This window comes from Rhinolophus ferrumequinum, chromosome 8 (genome assembly GCF_004115265.2).
Source record: "Rhinolophus ferrumequinum isolate MPI-CBG mRhiFer1 chromosome 8, mRhiFer1_v1.p, whole genome shotgun sequence".
Lineage (NCBI taxonomy): Eukaryota > Metazoa > Chordata > Mammalia > Chiroptera > Rhinolophidae > Rhinolophus > Rhinolophus ferrumequinum.
In genome coordinates, this window is record NC_046291.1 from 13,398,559 (window position 1) to 13,423,544 (window position 24,986).

General features: G+C 41.8%; 2 protein-coding genes across 2 annotated transcripts in view; one reads left to right on the plus strand and one right to left on the minus strand.

Moving 5' to 3' along the window:
- The window catches only part of FARSB (phenylalanyl-tRNA synthetase subunit beta), a 65,416-nt gene extending 52,013 nt beyond the window's left edge, over positions 1 to 13,403 (plus strand). The window contains exon 17 of the mRNA XM_033111961.1: positions 13,069 to 13,403. Coding sequence (XP_032967852.1) covers positions 13,069 to 13,220 — 152 coding nt within the window. The 3' untranslated portion in view covers positions 13,221 to 13,403. The remainder of the gene's footprint in view (positions 1 to 13,068) is intronic.
- Positions 13,404 to 16,823: 3,420 nt separating this feature from the next.
- SGPP2 (sphingosine-1-phosphate phosphatase 2) overlaps positions 16,824 to 24,986 on the minus strand; it is a 110,949-nt gene continuing 102,786 nt past the window's right edge. Inside the window, exon 5 of the mRNA XM_033111962.1 lies at positions 16,824 to 24,471. Within this exon, the coding sequence (XP_032967853.1) occupies positions 23,920 to 24,471 (552 nt within the window). The 3' untranslated portion in view covers positions 16,824 to 23,919. The remainder of the gene's footprint in view (positions 24,472 to 24,986) is intronic.

Below are 24,986 nucleotides of genomic sequence, written 5' to 3' on the forward strand. Positions count from 1 at the left end.
GACAAGCTTTCAAATACTACAATTCTTGTTACCTCCTTTGAAGGGATTAAAAGACTCAAAGCAATATTGAACACATTCACAGAGATGACCACGTTCAAAACAGTGGTGTAATCTGGGGCCACAGTATTTATAAAAGTTTCAACAGTTGCCACACAATTCACTTAGCCCTGCCTTGTTTTTGAGCCTGTGTATTGTTCTTGCCCACTTTTTCTTATGTGTACAAAGGCAAAGCTCTCGCCACTCATGTTCACTCTTTTTCTGGGGGAAGGAGTACTTATTTGACATTTTTGTACCCAGTAAATTAAAGTGCTTCACACCAGGTCCCACTGGAATGACTTGGTCAGCTCAGTTTCCCTTCTGGTAGATATTGTCATAACAGTGTTTCTTAACCTTTTTAAAAATTTTCTTTCCCCTAAGGATCCTTTTTAGACTTTTTTCTTAATTGCCCCTCCATAAAATTTTAATGCCACAGATATACCGCATATTTATTATGTACTGTATGCACCGGGAGTGCCAAAAAATGTATACACATCACTTATATTCATCTTTTGTTATTGGTATATATTGAGTATTACAATTTTAGTACAGTTTTTTCCTTTCTTAAAATGTGTATACATATTTTTGGTACCGTCTGTATAGCTGTGCTTTATATATAAAAAGAATAAGTATAAGCCTTTTAAAATTCAATTCAAGGTTAAGAATAAGTAAAAAATTTCAAGTTAAAAGTTGAATTTAAAAACTAATAACACTTTACTATATCTGCTGAATAACTTATAATGTTATTTATTTACTTAAATTGTAGTGTATCAAATTATGTACCACTTAACAATTAATTTAAATGCACAATAACCATAACCAAAATTTTTTTAAATCATTCAAAACTTATTTTTCAGCAAGAGTAAAACAATTGAAAATTTAAACTTCTTAAAAATAATTTTTAGTGAATTTAACTTTTCCTTGATGAGAGGAAATAGCTGGTAGTCAGATATTATCAAGGTTTAACTAACCCTAACTTACAAGGTATGTTTTAATTTCTACCTGCCTGAACTACTTGGCAGTATTAAAATGCTACCCAGCTGGAAGATAACTGACTCAAGTTTCACACTAACTTCTAAGTAATTTTAAAATTAACACTTAGTAAAATCATTTGCTCTCATTCATTCTCTCCCTCTCTCTCTCTCTCCTTCTCTCCCTCTCTCCCTCTATCTCTCTCTCTGTCTCTCCCTCTCCCCCTCTCCACCTCTCCCCTTCTCCCTTTCTCTCCCCCGACCCCCCCAGTCCCTTTCCTCTTGACTTTTGAACACAGTTTCGATGGCTCACTCATATCCACATATGCAGTGGTTTTATTCCAACCACCTTCATGTATATTAGCTTCACGGACATACTTGTATCCTATTGCCTTCAAAGCTATATAGTTGCTAATCACTGGCATTTATTTCCAATGTGCATTTTTACAGCTAATGAAGACGTTGGCTGTTCCCAGGGAGTATGTTTTAGAAGATTGGCTTTAAAAATATCTTCTGGGCTTTCATAAAAAAAAAAAAAGAAAGAAAGAAAGAAAGTATCTATACCTCTAAGTAAGAGTTGAACAAATGGTCCCTGGTCTTAAGAGTTTGAAACGCACCCTTATAGAAAATCAGGAAGTTCATGAATGCTGCAGTGATAAAGATGAGATCTCACTCTTCTTTCATACAGCAGCAATAATTACACATCAGCATTTGGGTGTTCTCTAGTTCCAGTTGGATATAACACCAGGTACTTAATAGCATCTTACATTTAGTACACTGAAAAATTAATAGTGATTATTTTTCATTAACACTGACTTGAAAGGGAAAATCCATCAAAACATTGGTAATTCAACTGATATTTCTTAAGTTCTCTTCAGTAATTTGAAGAAGAGTTAATGATACAAGTTAATATGATATGATACTGATTATTTTTTTAGTCTTTTAAGTTTCTAAAAGTCCTCAATACAATTAGTCATTTATAAGAATGTATGGTATCTAATACTTTGTCAGGGTAAGCTAACAAAACGAAATAAGTGTGGGCTGTTACATGTCCAAAAACAATGCGCAATACTGTTACTGAGAAAAAAACATAGTTATGCATATATTTAGATAGATGGATGGATGGATAGATCTTAAGGAAGGAAACAGTTTATTCGAGTGACCTTAAAAACAGATTTAAAAAAAAAAGAAAGAAAAGGATCAGTTCTTAAGAGAATTGGGAGTGATTTAAAACAGATAACTGCTCTTAATTCTTTTGAAGTGTTAAAGCAAATAAATTGATTGGATTTATCTATCTGCAAAATGTCTTTTTTCCCTGGGTATATTCACATGTAGTATTTCCTTTTCATTCAAGGTATAAGACTAGGGTAATAATTTTTTACTTTTTTTAAAGAATTGGATGGAAGCATCCTTTAAGCAACTCCTATAAACTTAAACCCCATTTTGCTAGTTAATTAAATTTATTGAAACAGTCACAATCTTATTAAAAAATGGAAATATAGTATGAAGAATGTTTTCCTGAATTATTTGAGAGTAAATCGCCCACCTAATATCCTCTTACCCCTGAATACTTCAGTGTGTATTTCCTACAAACAAGGACATCGTCCTACATAACCACAATATAATCATCAAAATCAGGGAAGTATCACTCACGTCAGTGTTAACCACCATCTAAATCCTCAGACCCTATGCGAGTTTTATCAGTTGTTCTTTATATCAGAGAATCACTTGTTGCGTTTAGCTGTCATGTCTCATTAGTTTCTGGAGAATTCTAGAATAATCTTTCCTTGACTTTCATGACCTTGACATTTTTTGAAGATTACAGGCCATTTATTTTGTAGTGCGTCCCTCAGTTTTGGGTGGTCTAATGTTTCCTCACTATTCGATTCAGGTTAGGCATCTTCGGAAGAATGTGACAGAAGTAATGATGCTTCTCAGTGCATCCTATCAAGTGTCCTGTCAAGACACAGTTTCCATCTATCCCACAACCGATGGTGTTGTGATCCCTTGATTACAGTGGTGTCTGCTAGGCTTCTTTCCTGTAAAGCTATTTCTCCATTATAATTACACCTTTTGTGGGAAGAAGTTTGAAATTATGTAATGCTCTGTTTCTAACCTGGCTTCCTATTTATTTATATCAGTGTGGACTTACCAAATATTTCCTATTTTAGACACCGTGTTATAAGCCATCACTGTTATTATTTCGTCTGGTGCTCACATTGTCCTGTTTGGCCAGTGAGTGGGCATCCCTTTCTGCTGGCGTCTGTGTCCTCTTAGTGTTCCTGTTATTCTTTACAATTAGCACTCAAAGACATACCAGGCTTATCTGGAACTTTCTGCTGCTCCATTTCTCCATCCAGGTTCCTTTTAATGGGAAATCAAACTGAGATCTCAAGCAGGGTGGTAGGGTTGCTCCTTGCTCCCGAGTGAGTCATTGTTCCTAGGACTTTTTAGTATGCAGAGCTGGGGAAACTCTTGTTTTTAAAGAAAAATATTGAGTTCATGTGGATGTTTCCCATTTATATTCAGAATTAGAGGATTTTTACTATGTTTGGCTTTAATATTTATAGTTCTTTTCTTTATATTGAAAATCTTGATTCCTAACGAATTTACATTACTACTGGTTTGCTTGCTCTATCTCTATCTCAGTTTCCAAAAATATCAGTATTATTACTAACAATATGAGTGTTAAAACAGTTTAAGCATTATCTTTAGTTCTTTTTGTACTTAGGATATATCCTGCAAAGTATGTTTAGAGAATTCCAGCTTCCATCTCTGTTCCCTTCAGTCTGTTCCCTCTCTGCCTCTCTAGCTTTTGATTTTTGTTAGTTTTCAGTTATTTTTCTATAATTTTTTTTTTAAAAGTATAAGCCTGTGTGTATTTATGTTCTTCTCCACTTTCTCAACTAAAGAGTTGATACTTTATATTATATACAGTTCTGTAAAATCTACACTGGAGATCACTCTAGCAGCAGATGGTTCTGACTTCTGCAGAGTATTCCATTGTATGGAGTATACATTTTATTCAACTAATTCACTATAAATGACATTTAGGCTATTTCCAATCTTTTTCTGTTACAAATAATGCTATAATAAATAGCCTTGCGCATATGTTGAGTGGTACTTTTGCTAGTGTATCTTAGGGACAGGTTCCTAGAGGTATGGGATTATTAGAACAAAGGGTAAATCCATATTTCGCTAGATACTGCCAAACACCCCTCTATAGGACTTGTGGTTCTAATATTATAGAAACCCAGCAGCAACTTTTATATAAATGATAGTAATACTTTTATATAAATGATGGGCAGACAGTTTAACTTCATTGAGGTCCCAGTTGCGGTTTTGATCTTGGTGTGTGATTCGTCGTTACTTCGGTGTTGAATATCTGTGCTTAATCTTGTCCTGTTTGAGAAATGAATGCTAATCGTCCCATGGTGACTTGGGCAACCCATCCCCCTCTGGAAATGCCTCTGAAGCACCTGCTGGTTCAGGTGGGTTGTGAGTCAGGAAGGTCACCTTCCTGCAGAGGACAGATGACTCTTGGCCAAACAGGCCGAATGTGGGGCTGGCTGGCGGCTGGTCTTCAGGGCCCCCAGGCCTCCCCCTCTTGCAGCCATTGTAGCCTTTTTGTGTCTTAGTTGTTCCTTCTTCTACTCCTCCCCGTTCAGGACCAAGGGCTCTTTTTTTTCCCCTCTGCCTTTTAAAAAAAATATTTCTTTTCAGGAAAGGATCTGACTTCAGTTTCAGTTGATACCTATCAGTGTGAACGTAAAAGATGCTTTAGTTTTTAGCCTTCTTTCTAATTGTGAAAGGAGGACATTCTGGTCCCTGTATGAAAGTTTCGGGTATGAACACAAAGGATGGGGCAAATTCAGTGGAGTAGAAAATCCTGCCCATCCACTGAAACCACACCATGCTGCCAGCCGTGCACACTTGGGGACCTTCCTTATGTGGGAAGAGCATATTGAGGAAGAAGCGGAAGAAGAAATGTGCGGACAACAACAGTGCCCAATGTATTAGCCAATTCAGGTAGTAATTATTTACTTGCCTTACTTTAGGTGATAAACCGTGTGACTACAGTTACAATATTCTTTTTTCTTCTGAGCAATGTAGGAGCCCATAAAGAGCGGACACTAGATTAGAAAGTGCAAATAAGAGGCCTTGCTCTAAACAGCTCCAGGACTCCTGTGTCTGTTTTGTGGGATTGCTTTCAATGTGGCTAATTTTCATCAGTGCCTGTTAAATAGTTTATCAGTCTTGTTATCTTGGCCACTAGACTTTGGCACTCACCTTCCAGGAGAGAAGTTTCTGGTCATTCTCTTAATTCCTAAAGGTGCCTAGCTTGTTTGTGAATTACATTCTCTGAACAAAGATTTCGTCTTAGAATTCTTTTCCTAGGCTACTTTGAGTCTTTTTTTTTCCCTACCAGTAAAACTAAAAAAACAAAAAAGTGGTAGTTGGTACTCTGCAAGGGAAAGTATATTTCTAATCAGTGTCATACAAGATGAGATCAGTATAATCTTCTATTAAGTTTGTGGTTTATTGGTACTAACGCATTTGTTTTTTTTTTTTTTTTTTTTTTTTTTTTTTTTTTTTGCTAAAAGTCCATTGTTTAACATTTTGATAGATAATGATCTATACAGTGATTCATATTTTTTTTTTACTTGTGTGGTACTACGTTTGGTAGAGGGGAAGAAACTAAGAACAAAAAATAGTATATATGTTATAGAAACCCTATTTATAATAGTGAATAATTGGAAACTACTCCAACATAAAAATGCTTTAAGAAAATTGGCAAACTATGACATATAAATAGAATGGAATATATGGAAAAAAAATCTTTAGACCTGTGACTATACACTAAGTTGAAAAAGCTAGATCCTAAGATGGTGTAGACACTAATTAAAATGATAGGAAAGAGGACATTTTGTTAAACCCTAGGCTGCGTGATCAACTGTGATATAGTAAAAAGTACACTTCATGTCTTGTCGCTGTAACCCATGTGATACAGGACTTAATCCCTTCATGCCAGTTTCTTCCTCTGTAAAATCAGAATGGTAACCTTGGCCCTGTCCGTACCACAGAGTTGTTGGGAGATGCAGATGTAAGAATTTGGGAAAGCATTTTGGAATGGGTCAACTCAAGGTAGATTTAACCAAATGTGCCCTTCAGGAAATTGGTGTTAGATAAGAGTCACAGACTAGGGTTCAAGAAGACCTGGGTTCTAATCTTAGCTCTGGTATTACTTGGCTGTATGGTTTTCTTAACCTCTTTGGTATCCATTTGCTTGTATCTAAAAATAAAGGAATGGACAAGATCGCCGCCAAGGTCATTTCCAGTTTTAAGATTTTGCAGGAGTTTAAATGCTTCCAAAGCCGTCTGCCATAGGCTCTAACATATCAGCTCTTTTTCTTCACTTTTTTTTTTCCCCTTAAATTTTGCTTATTTGTTTAATTTTAAACCAGAAGTTTGCAAATCTGAAAATGGACAGCTTGGCCAAAATGTTGAAACCCTTCTCCTGCAGGCCTTCTGTCCAAACCCCACCCCGTGAGTGCCTCTGGGCCACACACAGAAAGGTGCCCTGTCTGTGGCTGTCCTCACCTTTGCTGCTCTTTGGCCTATTCTGTTGCTTGCCTTGGGCAAGTCTCCTAATCTCCTTGTGCTTCACTTTTTCCCATCTGTAACTGCCTGTCCTTGGGGGCTTGGCTGGGCCTGGGACCAGTCAGTGGAAGGAAGGAAGTAGAAAGCAGGGTGCTACATTTGCAGTCTTATCATTCTCTTCTTTTTCTTCTGCATGCCTGACTTGCCAGCTGAAATCTAATTCTGAAACTAAGCACATCTGCCATAATCAATGTGTGAAGTATGTTTACTCCAAGTTGGCCAAAGGTCTCAATTGAATAAATTAACTGATTGGAAAATTATAGATATGATGTCCTTTACTACAACATTTCTATTCTTTCTTTAATTAGCCCTACAACACTCTCATTATTATTTTTTTCTTAATTTTTTTCACTCTAATTGTGGAGAAGGAATAAGTTGCTCATATCTGGTTTGAGAAATAGTCCTTGTAAAAGTTTTCATCAGGTGAAAGACTAGGAAAAATCATTTTACTGGTCCAGGAATACAGGATGATCCATATGTTTTATTTTGAAGTTATTCTAAATCTGGCCTGTCAATATTTTTAAAATGTGAAAATTTGGGGGGAAATGATGTATCAGACAAATGTAGGGTAATGGCATTCTTTGGAATAGGAGTTTTCAAAACAAACCAATAGCTAGTGAGGGCACTTTTTAACCTAGAGTTAAAAAGTCCTTTGGTTTTACAGGAGTTGATTTGAGACTGATTTAAAATTGCAATTAGATGGATCACATTTAAATTCTTGTAACATTTCTGATCTTCAGCTTCTGAAATACGAGTATGTATGAATATGTGTGTATGAGAGAGACACGTTGTTAAGATTAAACTTTAAAATAGAGCTTACAAAATGTTAAAAAGTGATAGCCACGGAAATAAGCTACAGATTTCTCTAAACAAAGTCCAACTGGGAAATTTTGGAGTTACGATTTTAAATACTTAGTCATAAGGCGATTGTGCTGATCTATTTCCCAACCTTCTTTATTGAAGACATTTTCCCATTAGTTAGAAGACTAGGTAGCCTGGCTTCGCTGATGACTTGAGAATCAAGTCCTGTGTGATCCCGTCCTTACTTGGAGTAGCGGCTTTGCCACGCGAATGTTGCTGTGAGCACAGACAGGCTCCCTCTCCGAGGGCCGAGGGCCGTGCTGTGGGCTTAAGGAGGTGCTAGCTCTCCTCTCGTGTCCAGTTGCGTTTGCTGTAAGAGTTAATGATGTCTGCAGGTGTGTCGGGATTAGCACTGTAAAGTTGTATAAGGGTTTTGCTTTCTTTTGATCTTCAGAAAGCGGTGAAAGATAGCCATTAAACTCAAGGGATTAGGTACCATTTCTTTAAAGACTTGAGTTCCCATAAATATTTCACTTCAGATGTAAGGTGAAGAATTGTATACATCTGGGGGAAATGGGTGTTTTACATTACCAGTTAGAATTATTCAGTCTCCACTTACCAATTAAATGATCTTTGCAGAGAAATTTTCTTCCAACCTTGAGTGTACTGAGATCTGAAAAAAAAATGTGTGCTTATATCTCGGGAGCTATGCCACTTTTTCCTCCTCATCTTCCTATAAACCCTTTTCTTTCTGTTTATAAGTTGACGTCTTACCTCCATTGTGCCTTTCCCCTTTGGGTTCTCCTTCATTGTGTAATTCCATTGGTGCGCTCAAAAAAACTCCTGGTTCTAACACTTTGAGAACAACTGCTTTAAAGAATGATACCATGCTCACATGTATGGTACAAGAGTGTGTTCAGTTTTTTTTAAGGCTTATATATCTTGTCTTTTCTTTTAAATTAACATGATTTAAAAAAGGAAAGTGAGTTGATGTGCTGGCAGCAGAGTTAGCTGTGGTTACTACATTCTCAGGACACGGGAGGGAAAGGAGGAGAAAATCTTACAAAGCAAGTCCTGGCTTCAGCTCCATTCACTTTTTGCCCTGTCACCTACTCCGTTAGTGTCACTCCAGAATGGAACACGGGGGGTGTTTTTCTTTTTTCTTTTTTTGTCCTTTGTGTGATTTCCTAGGATGGTTGTTGGCACATTGAATACATTATTTTATATATGTACCTAACTGTGTTAGAATTAGGGATTTGAGGAAGGAAAAGGTGGGGTTTGGATAGATGCCAGCCCGAGTCAGCCTGTGAAATGATTGTTCCTTTCTCTCACCCGGTATGACATAACCAGTCATTTAGAACACATTTAAAATACATACAGTTGGCCCAAGGGCTTAGCTACGTCTATCATTCTGCATTTTGTATTTTGTCCCTGAATTTGGGTCCCTGTATGGTTGTTTGTATTAAAGCTTATGATGGTGGCTTCTGCTATTTGCTTATAACATATGTGACATACGGAGATTCCTCTTCCAAAGTTCCCTGCCCTCCTTTTTATTTTGTTCTTATTTATGGTAATAAATTTGGGCAGTAAAAGTACCAGATTGCAGGTAGTTACAATATGTGGGTTGGAACCCCAAAGCCTGTATTAGTAGTGTGCAGAAAGGGAAAAGTAAAAGTTATGAGTAGATGAATTTTAGAGGTGGCCTAAATAAAGTACCAAGTGAATTCATTGAATATAACTCACGGCAGGGGGTTTAAGATGAAGAAATTAAGAGCTTCATGCCCTCATAAACAACCGAGCTTTCACATAGGGGTCTGCTCAGTACTGCCTTAAGCTTCCACTTCCGACGCTTCATGAAATTATAGGAATGACTCTGTGGAAAGCTTACCCAAACTTTGGTCCTGTAATATTACTCTGAAGAAGACAGGGGCAAAAAGAAACTGTGAAAGGTGTTTGGCAACGAGCAAGAGAGGGAGCTCACAAACTCTTTGAAGGTCAATTAGCCAGAAAATGTGCTACAGACTGGGTGTTGTGCTGGATTCCTGGCCCAGGAATTACCCCCAAGGTCCTCAAAGTGGTCCAGCCGTTTTGAGCAAGAGAGACAATTACAGACCTTGAGGAGATGCTACAAAAGCTTTAATTAAGGGGCTTACTTACACCCCACTACGATTTGGAAATTAAATTCTTGTTTGTGCTTAGCTGATGTTTCCTTTTGTTGGGCTTCACATGGATTTCCACAGAGAGCACTGTTGCCCCAGATCTGCTTCCTGGTGGAAGCCATGTGACGGTGGTGCACGCTAGCCACGCTGCGAGTTTAATCGGCGTGAGGGAACTAACGGAGGTGGAGAGTGGGCCGAGAGGCTGTTTGCTGGGAGCATTTTGGGCACAGGTTGAAATTGTAGTAGTCATGCCTCTTGGTACAGCAGTGTGCCAGGGACTCTGTTTGGGCTTAGACATGTGAATAAAAGAGAAAAAAAATGCACTTTGTAGAATTTGAATTTGAGATTTCCCATTCACAGGGATTTTCCTTGAATTGGTGACTTTATGTCTCTACACACAGCAGGCTGCTCTTTGTCCAAAAATATGTTTTTGCTTGTTTGTGGATGAGACAAAAATCGCCTTTGGCCATTATGTAGGCCTGAGTTTTCATAAGCCTGGACCCCTATTTAGATTCCGTTTAGATGTGACTTCCTTTCCTTCTGGAAAGACTCTGATTAGAGTTGCATCAGTTAGAGCATTATGGTCCCACTGAGCTTCCTGGTTCTGAGCTAAACTGCCCTCCCGCTGACAGGGAGATGCTCTCATCTTTGCACTGGGGCCTAAGTGCTGCCCTCGTGGGTGTGTTCCCTTTGTGTTGCCAGTGAAGCGATTCTCTCTCATTCTCTCTCCTCTGCCCTTCTCTGAAGCGATTCACTTCTGCCTGCAAAGTTGGTTTGACCCATAAAGGTTTCTAAAAAGTGCTAAGAAATGCTGGTGTTTTTGTAATTTTAAACTTTCTTTCAGTATTTCTGGTTCACATACAACATCAATCAAGTGGTACATTTTTGGGGTTCTCTCCGTACCACTTACAAACTGAAGGCGCTTTTGTGTGTTTCTCAATGTGTGTCTCGAGAAGAGAACTTGAGCCTGGCTCTTAATGAAACAGAAGAGCCAATAAGAAAATCGTAAGAAGTGTTTATATCATAATCGACCTTCTTAGAAATGAGAAATAGCAGGAAAGGTTAAAATTGTCATCACAGTTTAAGTGTAGTTTCCCGTACAGTGAAGCTTATACAGAAATCCCATTATTGGGCTTCATTTTTGCACGTGGGTGGAAAGGAGAGGACGCTGTGGAAGCAGCTCCTGCACAGTGGGGACCTTCTGACCCAGGGGCAGTGCACGGTGCTGCAGTGACCCGGACGGGCCCACGTGCTGGGCTGAGAGCTTTGGATGTTTATGTCATTTAGAATAGTCTCATACTTCGGTATGTTTTAAACAATGCACAATAGGAATTTCAGTTCTCTTTGCTTTTCTTTGGAAAGATATACTTAGTGATAGGAATATTTTTGTTGGAGTACCTAACCAGTTAATTGAACTAAAGCAAAGTTTGGTCCAAACTCCTGGAGAGGTGAGGCTGGCATTATCATGCTTGGGAACTAAAGAAGAATGTAACTGAATTTTTGCTATAAAGTGCTGATTCAAAAAAGTTGTTTTATGAAGTAAAAAATTCTACGTTCTTATCTCTTAGGCTTATTTTGCTAACACTGTCAGAACTAGCACATCTGGCTTAGATTCTGAATAGTCTGGTTTTATGCTTCAGTTCAAATGAATCCAATCAAATTGAATGTGAGATAGATAAAAGGAAGATTTTGGTACAATGAGGATGTGAACATAGCAAGGATTATCAGCAAAGGTCCTGAAAACTTCCTTTCTGAATGGCCTTTAAAAATTAGGCTGGTGTCTTTTTCAGCTAGTGTAGGTTGTTCAGATACGGTTCTATACAAAGGGAGCAGGAATGGTGGGTGATGGAATAAATGACTTCTCAGCAGTCCTTCCAGGTCTGTGATTCTTGGTTATACTGCTTACCATCAATACTTTATCCAAACCTCACTTATTTGTCATTGAAGTTTGGAGGGGGGACTGGTATTGTCTTTTAAGTTAGGTTTTCACTTTGATAGAATTAAAATATGCCGCCTTTAGTCTTCATCAGATTTCACAGCATTCACATCAGGCTCCACATGCTCAGTCCAGTTTGGTTTCTGTATTATTTTGAGTCCCCGCCCCGTCCCTCTCCCCAAGTGTCGGTTAGTGCACATAACCAAATAATTACCACCTTCAGATGCAGCTCAGTGAAATTCTTGCTTTAATAGACAGCGAAGCAGAGTTGTTCAGTTTGGGGTGAATAACTGTAAAAAAGAAACCACGTTATATTCCATCCAGGCTGCTTTGGGATTATTTAAGGATGCCAAAGCTGTTTTTCAGGAATATAAACAAACAGCCTTCTGTGCTGATCGGGAAGTATGTGTAATGGCCCTGTGTCTCTCTGGTATTACCGGTTCTAACCTGACAGGAGCCCCCCCCCCCACCCCCCACCCTTCTTCTGTATTCTTCGTATGCTGACCTTGGAGACATTAGGAGAGATTCAGCAGTTCACTCCTTCATAAATAATGCAGTCCTCGAAATGGCAGGCTGGAGGCCTGCAGCCCAGCCCCGCTGCCTATTTATAGTTCGTGCCAGTAAACGTTTAGGTTGTCAGTCAGGAGCTGTGGGCCTGATCGTTTTCAAGCTGGTGGTGGTGAGAGAAATGAGTCAGCATTTTGTTAACTTCAGGGAGTACTGAGCGTGAATAAACTCCTGTGGGACTGGTACTTCAGAGAAAGTGGAGTGGGACTACATGTTTGCTTGTTTTCAGCTGTTCAAACCTCAAGAACTATTGCTGGTTTGGTAAGACATAGCCATGCAAATGAAGAGAACTTTCTGCCTGTCTTGAGTAATCAGAGGTCAACCCAGACTTCTTGGGTTTCCCACCTTTTCTGTGGTTCTACAGCAGATGCTCAGAGCTGCTTAGAAAGCTCCTTTCCCGACAAGAATGTGGGTCGCACTCTGGAAGCCTACTGATGGTATGCAGCTTGGGTTTCTCTGTGTAACCAGGCAGAAAAGAGAGATGTTTCGAATCATCTATGAATTCAGTGGAGACTTTTTATCCAGCAAGGATTACTATGGAAAAAACCTGTTTCAGAACAGGTTCTTCCATGCAAAGGTCATCAGTTTTACATCTCATTTTTCCTTTGTCCTTTCTAGGACCAGTTCCCCTAAGACTTCTCCCAATGGTGCCCCTTCAGTCTCCTCTTCTTCATCCTTCCTGCCTGGACCCCTGTGATAAAAAACACAAGGCCCTGACTTTCATAGTTGCCCCAGCCCTTTTCCTTTACAAGAGTTTCGTGATGTAATACCAAATACTTCTTTTAAGACTAGAAAGTGTAAGGAAGCACTCTCCTTTCAGAGCCCACGGTTTAAAGAACAGTTATTTTTATAGTAGACTAGTGAGCTTGTAGTGTTAAATGTCTGTTGATATTTTTGCCAGGAGAAACATTGATTATTTTCTCTCACTGTTTTTCAGGCCCTGCTTTCTTCCCTGGGCGATGTGCTGAGATCTTTGCCAGGGGTCAGAGCATCGGGAAGCTGGGGGTCCTTCACCCCGAAGTTATCACCAAGTTTGAGCTGACCATGCCCTGCTCCTCCCTGGAAATCAATATCGAGCCCTTCTTGTGAAGACGGGTTTTCTGTTTGTGGTTCTCTCTCCACGTGTCCCTTTCTCCTCCCCTGGTGTCCTCAGTCGTCCCCCACACAAATGGGAAAAGCCATTTGTGCTTTAATAAAGCAGAGAGCACTGTCTGGCTCCATGGGTAAATACCGCCCGTCCCCCATGTTAGGCCAGCTTGTTGCAGATACAAATGTGCCTGGGTGAAGCTCCCTTGTCTGGTAAAAGTCCAATGGGGTGCCAGAGAAAATGCGTCCCCTTCTGAGTCAGGGACGCTCCGAGTATCACACACTGATTCCTCCTGCAGAGCAGGATCCCAAGCTTTCCCTACGGATGAGACAAGATGGTTGATTAGAACGCACCTGCATTAGTGCGACATAAGGATTTTTAGTTTTTATTAACTACATTTGACATGTGTTCATCACTGGGAAACGATAAAATAGTAGTTTTGGAAACTTTTTAGAAGCAATGGTAGTCTCGTAGTTATGGCCTTTGAAGTCATTTTAAAGTGAACAAAAATCTGCAACACAAGTAAGTATTCAGAATATTTGAGAGTATGTAGGTGATTTTTTACTCTATCTGACACTGAGACACTTACAGGACAACAGCACAGATCCATTCTGCTGGAAGAATTACATGGACATGTTGGAGTCTGTGCAGCGTGAACACTAGACAACAGTGAAAATCTTTGTTTTGCCCTAGGCCATACATTTCATCCTAATCATTAGAAAATCATGGTTTTAAGGAATAAATTGAGCTACTAATTTCTGTCTTATTTTATAGGGAGGGTATTAGATCTCTGAAGGTAAGCTTCTGCCAGTCTACCTTAGCTACTTAATTTACTTTCACACTTTGATCTAGAATCATCCAGTGTGGTACCATCTATTGATAAATGCTGGGTCTAATGTTTGAGAAAAGTGCTCAGTTACTCTTGAGATGATACGAAACAATAAAATATAAAACTTGCAAATAAGTCCAGTAAAAACAGCTAACAAAGATAGACAAGAATTCTGTTTCTGCTGAGCCTACTTCTAAGGAAAAAACACAATCACGTTAGTGTCCAACTTAGCAAGATTTGTGAACACAGGCTCCCATCTGTTCCTTCCAGTTCTGTTTGTAATTAGATCCTTACATTTAAACATTGAAATGAGAGATGCTCATAAAAAGTAATACTTGTCAAAAAATTTGTATCCACTATACATGAAGATTTCTTACAACTTAACCCAATTTTTAAAAAATGGACAAAAGATTTGACATTTCCCAAAAGAAGATAAATGAAATTAGCCCATGAAAAGATGCTCAACATCATTAGTCATCAGGGAAATACAAATAAAAATCACAATACAAGTTAAAATGGCTAAAATTGAAAAACACTGATCATACCAAGTATTGGTGAGATCGGAGCAACTAGAACTTTCTGTGCACTGCTGGTGGGAATGTGCAATGATACAGCCACTTTGGAAAACAGTTTGGCAAGTTCTTAAAACATGAGACACACACCTATCATCCAGCCATTCTGCTCCTTGATTTACCCGTATGGCCGTACAAAGATTTTTATGCAAATATTCACAAAGTGTCACTCATAGTAGCCATAACCCAAATGTTCATCAAGAGGTGAATGCATAAACAAGTTATAGTGCATCCGTACTATGGAATACTCAGCAAAAAGGAATGAACTGATACTCAGAACAACATGAGTGAACCTCAAAGCACTGTGCTAAGTGAAAGAAGGCAGAGACAAAAGCCTACATGTGATTCCAGTGAGATGCAGCTCGAGAAAAGTCCAAGACTAGAGGTTGTGGAAGGGAACTGACTGCGAAGGGTTAAGAGGAACCCCTGGGGTGATGGAAACATTCTATACTTAGCTGAGCTGGTAGTTAAGGTGTAGGGTATACCTCAGTCAAGCTGGAAGAACAAAAGTCAATGCAACGTAGTATTTGAATAATTTTACACAACCCTGGCAGATGCATGGATAGGGTTAAAAAGCAAGACTTTTAGAATAGGCATGGCTGCTCAAGATGGCTTCCTGGTCCATGACCATTAAGGAGACCTCCCCTTATTTCAGGTGAATTCATGGTTCCTGGATCAGGAGAGCCATTGTTCTGTGAGCAGCCAGCCACCTGGGTATTTTGGGGATGGTCAGAACTACTTGTAAGGAAAAAACCCACTAATACCTAATTGTCTGTCCCAGCATGAAAGGGGAAAAGATCAGTGCCGTCCATCATGTGGCTGTTTCTGCCCTCTGAAGCAGGAAACAGTAGGAAGAAAAACAATGTCGGTACCTTAGAAGAAGAAAGAAGGAGCCCTCAGCTTACGAGCCAAGGTTCTGCAGGCAGATCATCTTACACTTGTCCCGGGTGAGGCATTTGAACCAGAGCCAAAGCAGTCTGGGCACTGCCGAGCAGCCTTTAGGGAAGACACACCTTAGCAAAAACTGGGAGCCCTAGAATTCAAAGGGAAATGAGATCCTTGTTCTCACAGATAACTCCTACAGCCTGACGTTCCTGCATGACTCCTCAGTTTATAAAGTATTTTCACATGTGATCTTGTTTCAACATTTTAATTTTCTGCTTTAACAATTGTAAGAAGTAATTAGAATAGGAATTCTCCCTGATTCATAGGAGAACAGTCCACCTTCAGAGATGAATATGTGCCCGAAGCCACATGGCTAATACGTGGGATTGAGACACCTAATAAGAGTGACTTGGAGTCCACGATCACTCAGTGTTTTGTGTCATTTACCCAATCAATGTGTTGAGATATTTTTATGAGTGTTATATAAAAATACCAAGAAACACAAAGTTAAAAATCTTAATGCCACTACTTTAAAATGTACAAAATAAGCCCTTCCCAAGTTAATCTGCCCTTCCTCCCCCAGTCTCCCAAGGTAAGTAACTACTGTTAACAATTTAGTGTGTGTTGTTTCTGCCATTTTCCCTTGTTTGGGCAGTCAGCTACACAGGTGCTCACAGTTTGTGAGTCAGGCTCTATTTACTGGCTTGCAACAAGTTTTGAATTTTAATTTACCTACTATATCTCATGCCATGTCACTTAATCTGTCCCATTTTTCCAGCCCAGTACCTACAGACCTTTTTGTAAATGATGCAGTATTCTACTGTATGGATGTCTCTAATTTGTTCAGCTATTCCTCTGTTGATGGATGTTCTGTGGACGTTCAGATCTGCAATTACAAACAGCACTCCAGTTGATGCCGATGTGCCTCCCCCTACAATAGCACTGGCCTAGGGGACCACAAAAAACCAGTCCTAAAGGCTGCACCACTAGAAGCATCAACATTTGGTGTTTGACGCACAAATTCCCAGAGGCCTGCAGTTACTTAGCTATCTCTTAGATGTGACTTTTGTGCTTGAGCAATGTTTTGTCTTAGTAGTAGTCCTACACGTGTAGGAATGTTGAATGACCACCCTTACCTTTTAAACAGGAATAGCCTAACTAACCGGCTCGCCAAACTGCTGCTTCTGCCCTCAGCAGCGATGGGCCCATCGGGTCGGTAAAGAGCACTGCTCACAATTTTGCTTCTCACCCTTTGCCTCTGTGCTTGGGATTTTCTATACACATCACTTCACCCCAGTGCTTGGGTACTGACTTGGCTCTTTTGTTCATTTTATCCAAAAGTAGACAGGTGGCCTTAAAAGGACACAACTGCCTTCATCCAAATACGTCCTCAACAACAAAAGCATTTGACGCATCTGCTCTCTTCCAAGTTATGACTTGCTAGAAGGAGTTAGAAGAACTATATTATTGAAGAAAAAGAGAGGCTGCCATCTGTAATAAAATTCAAGGCAGGAACACACCTCTGACAGTCTCTCAGCAGCCCTTTGAGACCCCCAACAGGAAAATGGGCCTCCTTGGATAAAGGCAGAGGAGCCAACGGGCCAAGGCTTGACAAACAAGCCGGGTCACAAGCAGGGGAAGCAGACCCAGAGCGAACTTTAGTTCCCGTTGCTGCCACAGGCTTCTCTCCTTTGACTTTCCAGTCAACAGAAAGGATGCTGTAGACGCTCTAGCGAGAAAGGGGGTTGAACAAGTATCTCCAGCAAAGGGTTTAGTTGAATTATGTCTAGCTAAAGCCCTGAATGTTTTTTTTCTCTCCTATGTGACCCACACAGTGTGGTAAGAACACACCCAAGGCCTACACTCAAGTTTTTCACTCCATCCATAAGGTTGGGCCTTGACGGTCTCTAAGGAAATCAGGAACACCAGGTGATTCTGCATCAGGAAACACTGAAAAAGCCCCGCAGTGTCAGGAGGCACTGGTCCTACAGCATTCAAATTACCATAGGACTCGTCAGACATACGAAGCAAATCGATCATTTTTTTTTTTAAGACAGGAAAGTGAAGATGTTAAAAACGATATGTGCCTGTTTGATACCAAACTTTACAGCAAAAGAAATTTCCTACATTCCACAAGTCACAGCTTTGTCATGAGGAATGAGAATACGCCCACCCCTAAAATAAACACCTGCTTGGGGCCGGCAAGAAACCAGTTCCAAAGGATGCAAAGCTAGGTAAATAACCACATTGTGCTGGGTACATACGGGCCGGTCCAGATGGGCGGGACTAATTAGAGACTTCTGAGCTGTGACTGTTGGGCAGAACATTTAAATAAGGAGCACTTGGGATGATCCTGAGGTGGACGAAGCAAGTTAAGCCTAGTAGTAAAAAGGTGCCCCATAAGCAAACCATGCTGTAAGGAGAGAGAGATGGTGTAGGTGAGAACCTGTGGGGAACACGGCATCTGGAACGGGTTTGTACTGGGCGTAATGAAAACAATCCTGGGTCATCTAGACATGACTTCTCTCTGACCCTCAAGGTACTTCAGCATCTAGCTGATCCCTACACGTTTTCTTTCCTTCCTTCTTCCCAAGGAACACTTTTCTACTTTGCATATCCACCTAGAAATCCAGATGAAATGTGTAAAACAATGATTTTGAAGACCCTGGACATTAGCAATGAAGGCTAGTATCCCTGAGAGAAAACAAGGGGACCCCTGTGACCACCCAGCCTACTGCCTTGAAAGATTCCAGTCTGCGGTGCAGGGAGGGGACCCAGGCAGAGTGTGGAGGTCTCCCGGAGCTGAGGAGACGCAGCTGGCAGGCCACAGCAGTTACAGTCGGCAGGGAGGATGAAAGCGCTGCACAGAGAGTCTAAAGTCGAGTACTGACCTGCACATGCATGCAAGGCAGCTCCCATGACAGAGGGGATTGACTACCTGTGACCATCCACAAAGAACAGAGGGAGGAATCGGTCATGGGGCTCATACAGGCCGGAGCTAGAAAACCTCGGGGATCACGAGGCCATGTGGAGAGTAGTCAGGGTTTTGCCTCCGCACTGGGGAAAACCAGCTCTAGACTAAATGTTAGTCTGGTTCCACCTAATACAGCTTCAAAACAAGGCCCAGAAGAACCAAACTATTTCCAAAGGATGAGGGGCCTCCCAGAACAAAGCGTAAGAATAGTTCAAGTGACACAAAGATACCCAGCACCCAACAATGTTGCATTCGCAGTACTTGGCATCCAATAAAAAATTACCAGGCCAGCAAAGAAGCCAGGAAGTACAGCCCTTAATGAGGAAGCGGGGGGGATTGAATCAAAAATGGTACAGATGATAAAATAGACAAGAATATTATAACAATATTCCATATGTTCAAGAAGTCAGAGCAAAGACTGAACAAGTAGAGACACGGAAGATGTATGTTTTGAATTCCTAGAGATGAAAACGATGATGTCTGAGATAAAAAAGAAAAGAATGATGAAAATACTACTAATACTTATTTAATAGCAGAATTGATTGACTTTGTGAAAAATTTACATTAGGCTGTGGTTTCTTTTCCCCACAACAAAACTAGCTTTCTAGCCACACATTTTTATCGGTACCTAATTAAGACAGCTAAAGTGCTCTGTGTTTTGTGTGCCCTGTGCATGATTGGCTCTTCTTGCAGGCCATCCATCTGGTCCCCATGTGACAGAGACACTATAGCCTGGGAGGGCAGAAAGCCTCACTTTAGGCTCCAAGACGGAGGGAGGTGGCACGGAGGTGGCACCAACGTCGCCTTGCCCCACCCCCACTGATTTGAGGCTGGCTTTGTCAAGAGGCATTGACATTGTCTGAACACCTCCATTGGGGAAGAACCCTATGCTCTAACCAAGGGGACCCCGATATCTTAGCAACAAAGAGCAAGGCCAGCAGATGTGTTGAGTGTATGCCTTCAAGAAGCCTCACAGCCGGAACTCCTAGCGACATCCTTGCTTTTCTTGTTTATTTTTGCATGCCAAACAGACAGGCGTGGAAAAAGGAAAACGATGTTTGGCTTCATGTAACTCCCTTGTCTCATGTGGCTACAGTTTTAAGAATGTAACATTCTATTCATGGTTCACATTCAACTCTCATTCTTCCTATGCATCCAGTAAATAGTGAAGTCTGTACCACAGGTGTGCTCCACTTTAAGAAAACAATGGTTGCATGGTGTATCCACAGTAAGTCATTACAGAGCCTTATGTTTGCAGAAATGAAGAATTGCCATATGATTTCTAAACAGCAAACCCCACGGTCGCCTTAAAGTTCAAGTTTTAAAAATCTGAGCACAGGCAACTTTTAGGAAAACATCTATTCTCGCAAATGAGATGTGTATTCACCCCTGTTCCATTTGGTTCTGCTTAGCCTCTTACTAGCAAACCAGGGTTTCATGCAAAATCATTAAAGAGAGACATGAAGTGTTTACAGGTCCCTCAGAGAGCCAGGCTCACGGCAAAATGTTTTTTAAATGAAATTCCACAGGACGAGTTCGGGGATCTGAGCAAAAGGAGGAGGGAGGAAGGCACCAAGGACGTGGACCCAGTCCCTGGCTGCTGTCACCTCTGCTGAGACCCGAAAGAGGACAGGGAATGCAGCTGTACATGAGAGGCTCACAGAATACAGGAGGGGAGATACCCACGGCCAACTGTCAAATCCGCGAGTAAGACACACTGAAAGGAGACTGTGAAATCACCTCTAGAAGATGTCATCTCCTCTGGAATGGTCCCACGTGGACTCAAGGAAACGGACAAAGGGGCTTCTCACCCTTCCTTCCTGTTCTTGTGATTTGGTTCTGCAATGTCAAAGCCACTTGCTCATCCTTTGCTCCACCCCTGCCACCACTGTTCTTCCCACACACGATCACCAGCACTGGTGTGGTTTGGATTCTCCTTGGAAATGCTGGAGTGTCTGGGGAAGCGACTGACAAGCTGTGCCCTCACCCTCACCATGGAGTGTCACCTCCCACCTACACACATCCCGCCTGAATGACATCCCTCCCGGTGATTCACATCTGTTCTGTAAGCCTGGCGCATGCACTCCTGCTCCCTCGAGCCTTCCTTGAGTTGCTGCCGTCCCCAAGCTGGAATTAATGTGCCGTTCCTCTACATCCCCACAGCAAGGTTCTTCTCCCGACAGTCTTCACACTTTGGATCTTGAACTGAGATTCTCGGAGCCTATGTTCCCACTCCCCTGAGAGAACGTCCCAGGGCAGGTCGGCTCTCCTCCAGCCACACACGCCCAAGCTGCCCAGCATATTCGGCATCAAATACATACTGTTCAAAGTGCAACTAGGGTCCTAGCCTTGGCCTTGCAAATAGGAGTGCCAGCTTTCTGCACCATTGCAAATGGCGAATCTGTGAGGCTTGAAGGCAGAGCCTCTCCTTGTAAAGCAGTGAATGTGAAACAGGATCACGTTCCTTTGGTTGAGCAAATAGTGTACACACCTGTGAAAACCACGTAGTTCCCTTAACTAGCAACACCTGTAACATTTACCTTTCAACACAGTGACATGTATCTCTGAATTGGTAAAAGGATGCTCTTTAGTGTCAGGAGTGAGAGGACGATACTTGAGCATGCAAACATATGACTTACTTTTAGTCACATCTGTAACCGCTGTGATACCAACACTCGCATGTTGCTGAATTACGATGGCGACAGAATTAGATGGCCTGCTGCATCTTTCTGTCCCCTCTTTTCCACTCAGGTCCAACGAACCCTGCGAAAAAAATCTAGGGGAAAAAAAAATTCAAGGGAGCAGAACACTGGCTTTTAAAGCACTTAATAAGAAGCCATAATCAAACAAAAATGATTTTATTTTGAAAAGAATACATTTACATAACGGTACATAAGCAAGACAGCTGAAAGCTTCCAAAATAGAAACCCAGAGTATATGGCCCTGAAACACCACGTGCTTGATAACACTTGGGAAACATCTGTCCCCTATTTGGGTGAGAAAATCCGACATTACAGTGCAACCACCAGGCATGTTGTGATTTCAACCACCCCCATTTAAAGGGTTTCGTTCAGGAGTCTCTTCTATGGCTTTTTCTTCTGTGTATTCTGTTATGGAGTAGGTCTGAGCAAAACTGGCATGAAATGACTGCTATTTAGAACGGTGGGTACAGAATGGACGCCCTGGGCCACGAGGACAGTTATAAAAAGGACATGTTGTTCCACCTGGCTCCTGGAGGGCACGATGATCCTGAGTGCTTTGGTGTCACAGGTTCCAAATGCAGGGTTGACTACACCATAAGTCTTCAACTTATATTGGATACATCACAGTGAGCTTGACTTTTTAAGTTCTTCATCTCCAAGACTCGGGATCAAGAGAGGGGCTTTGCACCAAGACTGAAGGTGAACCAGCAGGGGGCAGTCTTTCCCCAGAGAGAAAATCCAGATGTCTCAAGGGAACCCAGACAAACTAAAGGGGCATGTGCCGTGTGTGCCGATGAACTAGTGACTGAGAGGGTGTAAGACTTAACTACAGTGAAGTGCTACGTGAGAAATGAATGGACAGGGCTGGCAAAGCAGGAGCCCAAAAACTATATACTGGCCTCACCAGTATATGCTTTTTATTCTCCAGTTGGTGTCATAAGATACTTTAAAAAGTGACGAACCGTGGCAAATCCTATGGTCATTCTTTAGTGTGCTCTGGCTAATATACCATATTCAATACAAATTGTGTAAATACAGCCTTAAATACATCAGTTCCGCTGACTGGCCTTTCTATTGGTGGGACTTAAAGAGACAGGCAGTAAAAACTACTAAATACTCAAATGGCTGGCCATTTTCATCCCTGATTTCTAACTGAAAAAAATGAGAGAAGAATTTGAAGGAAAACCAGGATGTTTCACTAAAAATTCTTCTTCTCAGGAAACTGGAGCACTCTGTCTAATCCCAAAGATCATCCCGGCAATAAGGCCCGCAGACGTATTCAGTTTTCACACTGGATATGGTTACAGGTAAAGAGCCTAACTTGCCAGGCAGGCTGATTCTCCCTTAACGTGTGTCCGTGTTGATGATGGGTTAAGATGATAAATCACTGCTTCAGTGGCTCAGGCCCTGGACCACAGAAGATGCTTTGTGCACTAATTACGTACATTAACTTTTAAGAAAATTGTTGCTACTTGTACCTTATTCTCAATGATTGAACAGGAGCCCTGGGAGTGGATCCATAGGTATTAGCATCATGACTGCTTTCCTGAGTCTAACAGGGCACACCCCTAGTGTCAAGAGTGTTGTATTTGGTTGGCTTGTTTTCCCAAAAGAAGCAGACGTTAATTACCCTTAAAATTGCCCTGCATTAATTACCCTTAAAATTGCCAAGAGATAAGAGGTGGGAAGACAGAAAGGGGGCCCTGATTCTATTTAGTAGCTGAGAAATAGCTTTACAGAAGGGAACTGAGAAATGGAGGAGCAATGTCGGAGGCCTTGTCAGGATCAGGTAATGTTCCAAGGTCTAGTCCGTCTTTGCCAGGCCCAGGAAGGATTAAGTTCACCTGTTCTTCGACTGATACACTTTCACATGCAGGCAACAATGCCTTCCCCAATTGTAAGGAAACAAACAAACAAAAAAAAAAACTGAAGATGGCCTTATCCCCAGTCACTCTGAAGCAGGGGAGAGCAGTGATGCCCCAAGGTACCTGCCTTTGATGAAGGTTAACCCCCACCCGCCTGGTGCGGTGGGGGCTGCCAGTTTGTTTCATGGTTCAGAAGAAGGGAGTAATGGTACCTGGAATCCTGCAAATGTACAAACAAGGAAGAGCAGATCCCTGTTTCAATACTCACATCTGCAGAGGCTGGGACGTGTAAGTGAAGCAGGCTCTCGCCCAGGACCTCCCAGCTTTGCCCCCGCCTCTCATGGCTTCACAGTGAGGTTTGCAGTGCTCTCACCTCCCAGGCGGGCAGCCTAATTTGATCGTAAAGACATGAAAGTCATCCTGTCTGGGGAATGTAGTTTTACCCGGTGCCACCCTTTTTCCCCCGGCCCAAAGTTTCAATCCATGCTGGGCAAGGTGGTAATTGAAAAGAAATGTCCCACCTCTGGTTTTCCAGAGCCTGCCCATCTCCCAGAGCCCAGTGGGGCTTGTGGCCATTCCAAATCCACGCCTCAATTCCTGCCAAAGTCCGAGTTCACAGACAGGGTGGGGAACCCTTAAAGAATGTGACTGGGCTTTAGCCTGGCTTCACCTGCATCCTGACCCTTACAGACTAATGGTTCCTATGAGACGTTTTACCCCTTTCACACAGCAGCAGCATTTATCACAGATATTAGCAAAACGGACGCGACTTAAGGATTTGTTTTTTCTTTTTAAGAAAATAAATCTGTGTCAGGACTTGCTCACCCAATGTCTTGGTTCTTGTCCAGTGGGCTAATTTCCAGTGATTTGAGGTTCAGAGTAATCCCAAAACCCTATGGAGCATTGGCACAACGGTGGTAGCACAGATGCCCACAGACGTGTAGGTGACAAACTTGGAAGGCACTTCGATCTCCAGTCTCCGCCTGGCCTCCTTGTTCCTGGTGACCACCTTGAACCACGAGTATAACACTTGCAGCGAGAGATTTTGTACAAGTTGACGGACCAGAAGGAGCAACACAATCCCCACTGTAAATTTGGTCAGACCCAAAAGGAACATGTCCGCGGTGAGCGGGGGGATGTTCTGAACAACGGGCAGAGAGTCCATTGGCTTGGACATGAGCTGGAAAAAGTGGTTGAGCCAGAATCCTATGGTCACCCCAGCCCCGGCGGCCACAATGGTGGTAGTGTCCGCCCTGGTCGGGCTGTAGTAATCAGACACGGGGTAGTTGTAACACAAGATGAAGGGCACCACGATGGCACACACAGGGAAGAGAGGGCTGGCCGAGTCCAGCTGGTCAATAAGGGTCCAGGCGGGCTGGGTGAGGACGATGAGGGCCGCAGTGAGCAGGACACCACCCAGCACATCCTACGGAAAGGAGAGAAAAGGATACCGTGAGCCATTGAGGGCTTCCCTGTCCGCAGGGATCGTTCTGGGTCAGATAGAGTTGATTTGACATTGAAAATCCAATTTTTACATTGCTTTATAATACAGGTTTCAAAAATGTAAAGGAGTCAAAAATTGAAAGTAGGCAAAATGCAAGCAACGATCACGCTGTTCCCATTACATATTTTCTTTCAGTTTTTTCTGTTTTTGGAATAAGTACTATGTTTTCTTGATGCATAGCTATAATCACATTGTTCCTTCAACCTTCTATTATTTTTTATTTAAGATCATATGACAAGTATTGTCCTAATCTTCACAGAAGTGGCATCATCCTTTCTTGGCAGGCAGGGGTTGGGGCTGCCACTGGCTGGGGGAGGAAGTTAGCTGTCGGGGGAACCACAGTCATGCCATTATTGCTTGCAGGGCTTGTTTATTTTGGGGTGGCTTGAGAAGACACTTTGGATGTGGTGGTGCCAAAGCTCCCCCATGCCAGCCTT